Genomic DNA, 12,403 nt, shown 5'->3' with positions numbered 1-12,403 from the left:
CAATTACGCCCCACAATAAGATAATATAACTTACAATATTTTCATGCTCTTTATCAAACTATATATACACATATAAAAATAAAATATTCACATTAATTTTTTTTACTTGACACATTAAATAAATAAATAAATGTCTTTTCGTATATAACTGTAACTTTTTTAGTTGTATGCTATAAATTTAATTTCTGATTTTGTTTCTTTTTTTCAAAAAAGTATGTAGCATCGGGAAGAACTATGACAATAATATTAATGCTATTAATGAATAATTAGCGTTGATGAGCAAATTAAAAATCGGACTCATGTTATGTCATGAAGTTTAAATAGCTTATGCGCCCTTTGTTTTTGCTAAATTGGTCACCGACGAAATTCCCAGTTACATATTATGCCCATCTTCAATAGGTTTTGATCGTGTAAAGGACTCGAGGTTTGTAGTTGGATTTAAATTCTTTTGTTACATATTACCGTGGTTCACCCTCGGTACCCTTGGCTTCTTTTGTGATCACAGTTGAATCAAAAGTCTGTAATGACCTTGCCGTAAATCTCCTATTATGCACCGGTGATTGATATGATAATTTAGGTTTATATAATTTTAAGTCCTTAAAATGTTGAAAGCAGTGTACAAAATAAATCTGGTCAACACCGGTTATATAATATAACCGAAACAAACTATATTTTAGTAAAATTACTAGGATTGCAACCGGAACTTATCGCCGCAGATCTATTGTATTTGATTAAGTAAGGTTCGGATGGCAAGACTCCGTGCCCTTTAATCATTTCCTCCGTTACCAGGGTGCTTCTTTAGTGACCATGGGGTCATCGTAATAACCGCATTCCATACGCATATGGCATGTGGGACCTGCATCTCGCTTACCATCCAACGGCTGGAAGGGACAGGATCATGGTGACTTGAAATCCTCTTAGAATTTCTCTCGTTACCAATATTTGCCATAGGGTACTAGGGCACCCATATTACCGGAACATAATTTTTTTCTTTTTTTTTCTTTTTTCTCGGGAATCAATGAATATCCATCAATAAACAAGGGCGGTTCGAGAAAAAGAGTGACTTAACTCTACGGCGTACTGGATCATAGATCTTCTCAGAGTGCCGATTCTCTAATTAATTAGTCAAATAGAACTTCGATCCCAAAGGCACTGCAATCCACATTGATTCTTTTTTATTTTCGTAGGCTTGTAACAACTTCTTATATTCTCTCGTAAATAAATAAATTAATTAACGCTCATATGAGGTTTGTAGTCGGATTCAAATTCTTTTGTTACTTATTACCGTGGTTCACCCTCGGTACCCTTGGCTTCTTTTGTGATCACAGTTGAATCAAAAGTCTGTAATGACCTTGCAGTAAATCCCATATTATGCACCGGTGATTGCTCTGATAATTTAGGTTTATACAATTTGAAGTCCTTAAAATGCTATAAGTAGTGTACAAACTATTATTTAGTAAAATTAATAGGATTGCAACTGGAACTTATCGCTGCAGTTCTATTGTATTTGATTAAGTGAGGATCGGATGGCAAGGCTCCGTGCCCTTTAATCACTTCTTCCGTTACCAGGGCACTTCTTCAATGACCATGGGGTCATCGTAATAACCGTATTCCATACGTGTATGATATGTGAGACCTGCATCTCACTCACCATCCAACGGCTGGAAGGGGCAGGATCATGGTGACTTGAATTCCTCTTAGAATTTCTCTCATTACCAATATTTGCCATAGGGGCCTGGGGCACCCATATTTCCCCAACATAATTTTTTTTTTTCATTTTTTTCTTGGGAATCAATGAATATCCATCAATAAACAAGGCCGAGTCGAGATAAAGAGTGACTTAACTCTACGGCGTACTAAATCATAGATCTTCTCAGAGTGCCGATTCTCTAATTAATTAGTCATATAGAACTTTGAGACCAAAGGCACTGCAATCCACATCGATTCTTTTTATTTTATTTTTCGTAAGCTCGTAACAACTTCTTAAATTCTCTCGTAGATAAATTAATTAATTATCACCCACTTGAGAACTAATTAATACATTGACTTCTTTTGAAGTCACAGTTAAAATCAAAAGTCTATACAAACACTTTGTCGTAAATCTAATATTAGGCACCCACGATCGATCTGATTATTTAGATTTATACAATTTTATGCCCTTAGAATGCTGAGAGAACCGGCAAAAGTTGACTAGAATCAACAGAGGCACATATTAGCAAAGATTAATTACGCACCATTAGGTTAATTTTGTAGCAATTCAAACGTCAAAATAGATCAATATTGACTGAAAATATTGCATATCTTCGATCAAGCACGATTCCGTCCGAAAGAGAGAGAAAAAGGAAAAAGAAAAAGAAAAAGAAAAAAGAAAAAAGAAGAAGAAGAACATTGATCGCCAATGCCTACTGCAGCACGATCAACAGGGCTGACAGTTAAATCTGCGGCTTTCACCTCCCAAACCTGTAAAGAAAATGCATAAACGTTGCTGTGAGAGAATTGAGAAATCAAATGAGGCTCAACCAAAAAAATCCGAAACAATAATTTCACTATAAACTTTTTTGAAAACGGGAAACTTTCTGCACTGACCATTGCTTTCTAACTACAATAATTAACCGGTCGGAGGGTCAAAACAAAGGGCAAAGGAAGAAAAAGCACAATCGCAATTATACCTCAGTGGGGTCGAACCACACATCTGGGCTGAGTGTGGCCGCAATTCACAAAGAGCTAGCATGTTAGGAAGTGAATGTACTCATAGAGAGAAGGGAGAGGGGAGTTGTAAATAGTCACACCTTTGGCTTTGGGATAACTTTGGAGCGAAGACTGGCAGATCTTTCTTCAAGCATTGCTTCAGAGAAACCAGTGCCTGCCAATGATTGAGAAGCTATCAAGTTGAGTTTCAATTTCATAGTCGTTGATTGCAAAACTATTTTCACTCAACAAATTTGCAGATGTGTAAGTGCCAATCAAGAGCTTGATTTGAGCTTGCATCAGAGATTAAAGAAGGAAAAATGCCAGCTCAGGGAATTAATGAGCTGCTATAACTTAAACAACTGATGATATTTGGGTGAAAGAAAGGCAATTCCAGATGTAATTCAGATCGTACTTACCAGTACGTTCCCCCGGCCATGAAAAGCAGCAATCGGTACCAAATCCACAGAATCACCAATACTGCAAAATGATAATGCATATAATTTTAACATACAAACTCCATTGGGTGAAACCTTGCAACTGGAAAATAAACATTACGTGTCCATGTAATCCTTCTTCAACTTTAGCCAGTTTAGTGATTGCTTGGAAGGCTCATATGTAGCATCTCTGTCCAATGTTTTGACGATCAAGCCTTCACAACTGCACTACAGTAGAGACACCACATTGGAAACAGAACAGGTTCATCATAAAACTTGGAACACATATATTAAAAAGAAATCTGCTCAGCATGGTCCACTGAATAATCACTGATGAACGTAGTTCCTACCTAGCATTCACTGCAGCTTCGAGAAATGTTTGGATTTACTCTATGTCATTAGACGTAATTGCAGTCGCAAACTGAAAATATCCAGGTTCTTCCTCAAATGATTCGTAAAGATGCTGCATAAAGCAATTGAAAAATAAATAAATAAATAAATAATGAAATGAAATGTTGCTAAATATATCAAGTTCAAAGATCTGTTAATCATTGTGCAGTGAAATGGATGTCAAACTCAATAATTTTCAGTAGATTTCGTTCTTGTACAAGTATCTGAGTTTGTAACCCCTTGGCCCTTCCTTAATAATATTTTCATCTTTCAATTCATCAGAGGGAAGAAAGCTCGAAGCCATTAAGTTAAGCATAAAGAAAACAGTCGTACCTCCCTGCGTAGGGCTGGCAATATTTTATACGACACGATTACACGACACAGACACGATACGGAGTTAAACGGGTTCGGGTTGGGTATTTTTGATATTCGGGTTAAACGGGTCCAACCTGTTTAGACACGATTAATAAGCGTGTCTTACCGGGTTGAACCCCGTGTAACCCGATTAAATACATTTAAATAAACGTGTTTAATCGTGTTACTATAATCGTGTAACCCGTTTAGACACGTTTATGTATATGAATTGACCAAAATATCATTTATGTAACCCTAACCCTAACATTCGATTTCCAATTCGCAAACCTATTTTCATTTCCTTCAGAGTTCAGACCTTCGTTACTTCCAGATCCTCCAGAGTCCAGACCCTAATTTCATTCGACCTCGACCCCGACGGTCCCAACCCCGACCCTCTGGCCTCTTCCCTTCGGCCGTCCGCGCGACCTCGACCCTCTGGCCTCTTCCCTTTTGCGCGACTTTGACCCCGATCCCGACCCCGACCCTCTGGCCTCTTCCCTTCCTTTCACCGTTCCTCCCGTGGTTTTCATCTTCCTTCTCCACTGCTCTGCCCTGCTCTGCTTTTCCTCCGTCTGGAGATTCCGGCTCCAGTGACCCCCTCTGCAGCTCTACTTCAAGCTCAAGGTACTCTTTTCCACTTCTCTCTCTCTCTCGCGCCATCTAACCTGGGGTCTCTTCTTTCCTGAGCTAAATTGCTTTCCATGATTGTACTTGATCCTGATGGTATGCCCAATCGTAAAGTCAAATCACACTCCTTCCCAATAGACTTGGGTTTAGTTCTCCTGAAATCTGATCCAGCAAAAGCAATAGCGGTTGAAATGCTTTCAGCATTCGTCTGAGAGGCAAAAGGGTTGTGCAAGATACGAATATCAGCAGGCTCCATCGTAAAGGTTCTGACTGGTGTGCCAGTAATGACGGAATCAGAATGTGGTCGGTCCAGGATCTGGAAGCTCGACGGAGACTCCTGCTGAACTTTAAAGTTAGTTCCATAGTACAATGGGTAAACTGAACCTAGGTTCATCAACTGGTTATGGTTACAACCATGAGGACAACTCTCAGACAAAGGCTACTGGAACTGGAAGTGGCAAGGCGAAGCTAGACTATCACTCTTGGAATCTGACACAAGAAGTGAAATGCTATGTGCCTTTTTCATTATTTTGTGGAGCTTCAATTTTGTATGATTAGATTAGTATGGAAATGATTTTGTTCTAGTCACTTTCCAATTTTTTAGGTGTATCGTTGTTTCAATAAACGGGTTATAAATGGATAAACGGGTTATTGTTCTCATTCCTTTTCTTCTCGGGTTAACGTGTCCCGTGTCCGGGTAACCGGGTTAAATGGATAAACGGGTCGTGTTAACGTGTCCGGGTAACCGGATTAAACGGATAAACGGGTCGTGTTAACGTGTCCAGGTACCGGTTATAATCATGTCGTGTATACGTGTACCTGTTATGACACGATTTAATAAACGGGTATAAACGTGTCGTGTACGGGTTGACATGGATATAATCGTGTCATGTTCGTGTATGCGAAACCTGACCCGTTTAATAATCGTGTCGTGTACGGGTTATAACTTTGATGACACGAACCCGTTTAGACACGACACGTATAAACACGACACGACATGAATTGCCACCCCTATCCCTGCGCACTTTGAGTTCTTCCATAATAAGTGGCTTTCCATTGAAATAGAGCATATAATCAAAGGCATATATGCAAACATCCACCTTGGTTTCACTCATAACCACATTTTTTCGTGCACTCGTAATAAGTGTCTGCCAAAACAAGGTACCGTTCAAAACCATGCCTATTTAGCACAGATTGCAAGTTCCTAATTTTTCTAAGGCCCGGATAATCTTTTCAGTTACAGCACAGAACACAAATTATCCTCAATGATCTTACTATATATAATAGAACTTAGGCCTGAGTATGAAATCGTGTTATATCCTGATTAATATAGAACTGATGCTTTCACCAGAAGAAATGTTTAGACAATCTAAACTAATCACCTGGAAGGGCTCGATCTTCTTTTTATCATGGTCATAAGCAACGAGCTCACAATCTAGAACAAATGATTTAACACAGTCCCATATCGTATATGAAGAAAAAGATTGTTGACGTTAGTAGACTAATCTATTTAACCTACAGTGATCATATGTATATACCAATAAAGAGGTTAAAGAACCGGTCACCCTCAAGTGCCTGAGATAACTACAAAGCTTTCGCATGAACTGATATCGAACTAGGCACTACTATCTCAATATTCAAAAGCGAAGATATAACATCTAAAAATTATGTCAGATACCATGACCTAAAAAGACCTACCTCGGTATTGCAGCCACAACATCCGGGAATTTAGCAGTATTCCGTTCAGCATTTCTACTATAGATCTCAACCGCACCATTCTCCATGTATTGAATCTGGTCAATCAGCAATTTTATATTCTTTTAATAGGTATTGTACTTATCACAGTACATCTATAAAGCTATAATAGTAAAAAATATAAAATATCTCAACACAAAGGCATCACCTGTGCCCTCTCCCCGTCATACTTGTATTCACAAGTGTACACCGTATTTTGGAACTTGCTAAGAATTTCTGAGACACTCTTTGTTGGCTTCACCAGCATAGGGCCAACTGGAACACCCAACGTGAAGTTAATGTTTTTCGAAGATTCCATACACCATCACTCAGAAGAGCAGGAACTATTTTATCGTAAACAGGAAGAACAGAGTAAACTTGCTTCGCAATCTTTGCTGCCTGTTGCAAATCAAGTCATCACTGTGAGTTCAACGAGACGTCCAGTCCAATTTCCAGTGCAAAGATAAAAGAGAAGATCATTTTGAAGAAGGCATATCGTCAAATTTACCTCTTCCAAAGGAGACTGAATATCTGAAGGTGGCTTAGAATGTTTTTCAGCATACACAGCCGCCTGTCCCAGGGCAGCTAAAAGAGTCTGTTCAGCCAATCCAATCCTCAGCTTTGTCTGCAACGTACTAAAGTTCAGCGCATTGAATGAGCAGCAATCTCATTAACTCGTAAGCTTCCAAACCATAACCTGAAGTAGCCGGATTAAATATTGAGGTTCACAGTCAGTAGCTGCAACAACAAGTCCCTTGATACGGTTCTTTTTCTTTTCCTGGCTATTCTGCCCAGACTCCTGTAGAGATTCAAAACTCAGTGAGCAATCACACAGATTAAGAGACGTTCTTAATCTGATCAAATCCAGCACAAATACTTATACCATCAGGAGGGGATGCATGCAGGGCAAAAAAACTCATATCAAGAACCATTTTCCAAACCACATGGACCAAACAGCCCAACTGGGGGTGGGACTTCTGCGATGGGGCGTAAGAGGGAGAGAAATAGATGACCATGGTACTCTATAAATAGGCAAAGAAGAACTAGAGGTTAATCACAATAACTGGAGGGAGGATTCGCAGCAAGAGGTGTACATTCAACTTAATAGGAGCTATAGAGCAAATTTAATTATCTGACACACCTTAGCTATGAGCCGGAAGGTATCAAAAACCTTGGCAACAGTCAATATGTCATTGACATTGATATTAAAATGATGGTTACAGATTCGAATTCTAGCATAAATAATAGCATATGATATAATAGATGATACAATTATTTATTTATTTATTTATTTATTTATTTAGTGTGTATCTTGATTTCTAGAAATCTAATGGGCCCTAGCTAATCAAGTCAGGAAATCGAGCATACAAAAAAAAATGGCAGGTAAAAAACCTAATGTTGAAGTCCCATTAGAACACGTCGACCAATCGTCCAACCCGCGAACGAATTCAGAAAGAACGATATGAACAGAAGACTAGACATGTTATTATTAATCAAATTAACGGACTTCCGTAATCCTATTCCCCGCCGAATCACGTTGGGTGTCGGGCCCAAATTCAATGGGCCTAATGCATCGACTCAATTGAAGCCCATGATCGACGCATCTAACGGACATCGACGCATCCCCATCCTTCCCATCCTATCCCATCCTATAATAAAATAGTAAACTCGTCCGCCGACAGTTTGACCATCTCGAAGAACAGATTAGGGTTTGCAGGGAGCTGCTGATGCTGAGGTAGAAGATGGGGATGAAGATGGCAGTACCTTTACGTCATGCAGGATCAGCGATGGAGGGGTTTGCTTGGAATTTGATGCGAATCGAGAATTGGGCGCGCCGCTGGATCCCTGAGCGCCACCTCAAGGTAGAGTAGTGGCACCTGATTACATTCTGATGGATTTCATCTCTTCAGTTGTCTCGCTGATAAAGTAATAAACTTTCTCTCGTTTTAGAGGTTAGGGCCGCCTTTGCTATTCCGGGATTCACGATATATATATATATATATATAGGGTCAAAAGTTGTGCTTTGTGTTTCTACAAGCAATAATTCAATGATCTGTTTGGCTGATTATGGCTGCTTCTGTTTTAATTCGACTGAATGACTGACTGCCTGGATGCCTGCCTGCCTGTGCCTGTTCAAATCTGAGATTCATTCTTTTCCTGCCGCAAATTTTCATTCACTTCCATTACCGATTAGAAGTATATGTAATATGTAGTTTGCTGGTGGAATATAAAAAAAAAAAAAAAAAACTTTTTCGATGGCAAAGTAGGGTACGGTGACCTGTTTTTCATGTAGCTTAGGAGGTATATCTCCTTCTGCAGCGAAAAACGAAATTCAGCTCTTGCATCGGTTATAACCTCAAAATATCGAATCAGTGTATACCTAGCACTGCCTGCCTTCCTCGAGCTTTCTAGATCTGTAAAATTAGAGAAGAATTCCGCTCTGCTAGCTGCCATGTCGATCGCATTAGTAAGCCAGGGTCAAATTTTGGTTGGATGTGCACTGATCTATTCATTACTTTCTAATGAAGCAACAGCCACCGCCCAATTTTCGCTGGTTGACGCCTAAAGAGATGCAGTCCTACAAAGCTAAGTTGATGAAAAGCCAGGTAAATAAATATATAACTAATCTGTGAATGAATGCAGGCACTTCTTTCTCATGGCTCGCTCTTCTCCTACAGGGATTTTCTCATCCTCCTATTGTTCTGATTGGCTTAAAACCTAGGGCTTCGATGTTGATGACTTCCCTCATGCTGACGGCCACCTAGTTCGCCCGGCTGGACCTGGACTATTCGACCCTGCCCTCTACGACCATCTTCTTCAGCTTGCTGTTGCTAATTACACTGCCAACCAGGTTATCTCGGGCTTGTTGGCTGATCTTATTTTATTTTATTTATATTTATTCCCTGCATACACTCTACGTTGGCATCTGTTCACTCCGTTCTTTTGTATTGATTGCTTGTTTAATTCTAGTCGGGCCTAGGCGGGGATCTCCAATCTTGAGAATAATAATAGCTGATGACCTTTCTTGCCTCTCAGGACACGGTGATATGCAAGCCCCGACTTCTGAAGTCGAATTGCGAATGTTGTGGCGTTGGTTATTTTCACTATATGACATTCGAGGCACTGGATCGTGCTACCGGTACTGTTAAAGAGTATGAGGCTCGTGTGTTCAGTTCTCGATTCAGAGACTCATTCTGCCACTTTTGCAGGGTCAAAGGTTTTACGTTCAGTCGATTGAGTTCCCCACTGACTTTTAGTTTTAACTTGATTAAACTAGTTGTCCCCAGCCGCCGCCGCCGCCCCCCCCCCCCCCCCCGGCACAAACACATTAATTTTGTTTCTTCTCCAATTCTCTGTAGGTTCAAAGAAGATCCCTCCGATGCCTCGTGGTGTCTCGGCCCCTTGTCGCCCCCGGATTGTGGATTATAACCGCGATGAAATGATTTGCTCGTAGAACCATAGGAGGAGGAAATTGGAAGTTATGCTAAACGTGGAGAAGCTGAGCTTTGACTGGACAACTAATAGTTAGGAAGGTAGCTGTTCCGGGGTTAGCTTGGTCCCGAGATGAGAAAAGATGTAGTGGAAACGGAAGTCCATCGACTTTAAATAGACATATTACTTATATCCTGTTCAATGTAATTAAGCAACGGCTAGCTAATGACGTGTGCGTTCCTTTCCCGGGTGGAAGGATTTCGATTTTCTATTTCATCTCTAATTATAGTTCCGGTTGGTATGTGTATGGATCTCTAATTCTGTCCCCAATCTTCGTTACATATAATAAAAGTTCATACAAAAAATGTATACTACATGTATACACATTCATTGAATATGTATATTGGACATAGAGATAAATGTCTGCCGACGGACCAAAGTTCATATTTTGGTCCAGCTAAATTGTGAAAAGCTTTGCAGATATATAAAAGCAAGCTAGCGGTTTTCATGGGCCATGCGCACGTATATCTTGACAGCACGAATCGATATTGTAAGTTGGATCACATATTCATGTCTCGACGATATATAATGCAGCACATGGATGTCTCAGTATCATATTTGTTGGCCTGCCTATCATGGATTTGGTCTAGTTAGATTCTTGCAAGACCATTCCCATCAGTGCTAGCTACATCAGTGAATAAATACTTAGCATGCCATGTATTCATTTCTAATAACATCGATCATTTATATGAAAATAAAATTTTACTTATTTTAATATGATGGATCATTATACCGATGGTAAATCTGGGAAGTTCATATTCAAATTCAAATGCGCACTAATGAATCAGATGTGATCTGTTGGCACGCAGATCAGTTCATTGGGTCGAATCATCTACGATCTTATTCGTCCATCGACAATAATCAGGGCCGGCCATAATAATCTTTCATTTAGTGTTGTCATATTAACATCTATCATCCGCATTTAACCGATTTTGCAGATCATTTCGGTCCGGTATCGAACATCAAAATACAGGCCTTGAAACAATTGCCTGCACCAACATCTTCTAGAAGCCAAGATGATTCGTCATCATCTTCTAGCATGAATGGAAAGGAAGCTAAGCATTCGCAAGAGGACGAACAGTCTTCTCCTCTCTATCCCCACTGTTCCTCGGGTGTGTCGCCGGATTCTGGAACTGGAAGGAATTCTTCCTGGAATGGTTCTTTGAGCTTGACCGAATACAAAGTGTACAAGAATGACGGATTAGCCGATGCTTCTACGCAAACCAAAGATAATGTAAGAAGCAGTAAAACTCGAGAAACTTGTACTAGGGGAGTCTCAACAGATGATGGTTCATTAGACAATGAGGGTGGCGAAGCCAGTCAAAGTAAGGCCTCGGCAGTGAAGGAGAACTCAGAGGTTCGGAGTGAGTCTGTTTCACCACAACCAACATCCTCAAGTGCTTCGTCTTCTGGTGGAAAGAATGAAACTCTGGAATCATTGATCAGAGCTGATGCTAGCAAGATGAACAGTTTTAGAATTCTCAAAGGGGGAGATGTCAGAATGCCGGCCGATGCCAGGCTCAAAGCTACTAATATGCTGATGCAATTAATCTCATGTGGGTCAATATCAGTGAAAGACAACAGTTTTGGCCTGACAAATAATGTTTGTTTATCAGAATGATCATAATTAATCCTCTCAATTTAATTTTTTGTATGACTTAAACGTTAGATGCATTTCATTCTACACAAGACAAGGACAAAAGAGCAAATTTCTTAATATTGCTTTCATGCATTTTGACAAGGCTGCTGTTCAGCCGTGCAGGGTAGAAGTTTTCAATTTTGTAATATAAATCAAGTGCTTTCCCTGCTTGGATGATTTATTATGTTAAGTTCATGATCTCCGCCCCATTGATTTTTCGCCTTGTCCGATGTGACATACCTCATGAGGTGAAGCAAAGTCTTCTGAAAAGCGGAGTCAATACTAAATATTACTTATGTTTTGGTATGACACGTCTCATATTCTTTCACCTTTCAAGAGATTGGAGGCTTTTGTCTGCTGAATTGCCATAAAATGTCGCCTCTTTCACACTGACATTAAATTGGTAGCCTAAAGTCTTGATTTGGTGCTTTGAATCACCCCCACAAGTTGGGAAATACTATGCAGTTCATTAGTCCTGTATGTTAAGGATCACGAACAATAATTGCGAATTGTCTTATGTTCTTCAGGAGCCTGAATTCAACGGGAAACCCTGTGGTGTGCCTGAACTTAATTAAATTAATTAATAGATGATGATGAAGAAGCTTACCATATAATAATTGATTTATTTATTTGATTTATTTATATCATATATTTGCTCGTGGAAGGAAGAGCTCCCCATGAGGGAATCAAGCTAACAGAGTGCTAGTTTCGCAAGATTTACGGAAGCGTAAAAGGAACAGAAATTCAAAATTTCCTACCCGTAAAACTAATTCCAAGACCTACTAGAAGAATAAGAGTAAATAAAAGCGTACCTGGAATTTTAAAACTGTCGACCAAGCGTCCCACGCGTGACGCCTCTATCGGTATCCACACCGACTTTGTCGACGAGTTTTCGAGATCGGCGGTGCTAGCGACCAACACTCGAAAGAAATACTGATGCGACACCCAAAATTACTGAACTTAATTGGTCCTAATGAGTTGAACAATTCAACTCAATAATCCCATTTACATACATACATGTATATCATATATATACGTGCAT

The 12,403-nt window shown here is 39.7% G+C and overlaps 1 protein-coding gene and 1 pseudogene across 1 annotated transcript; one reads left to right on the top strand and one right to left on the bottom strand.

The window, feature by feature from the left end:
* Nucleotides 1–3,092: 3,092 nt before the first annotated feature.
* Nucleotides 3,093–10,479, bottom strand: LOC116212314 (annotated as a pseudogene).
* Nucleotides 10,480–10,491: 12 nt separating this feature from the next.
* LOC116212313 lies at nucleotides 10,492–11,787 on the top strand. Its single transcript, XM_031546866.1, has 2 exons — nucleotides 10,492–10,512; nucleotides 10,615–11,787. Exons 1-2 carry the CDS (start codon nucleotides 10,492–10,494, stop codon nucleotides 11,341–11,343), a joined length of 750 nt encoding a protein of 249 aa, XP_031402726.1. The 3' UTR covers nucleotides 11,344–11,787.
* The last annotated feature ends 616 nt before the right edge of the window (nucleotides 11,788–12,403 follow it).

Source organism: Punica granatum, chromosome 6, assembly GCF_007655135.1.
Source record: "Punica granatum isolate Tunisia-2019 chromosome 6, ASM765513v2, whole genome shotgun sequence".
Taxonomy (NCBI): domain Eukaryota; kingdom Viridiplantae; phylum Streptophyta; class Magnoliopsida; order Myrtales; family Lythraceae; genus Punica; species Punica granatum.
This window is presented reverse-complemented; position numbering and strand designations above follow the sequence as displayed.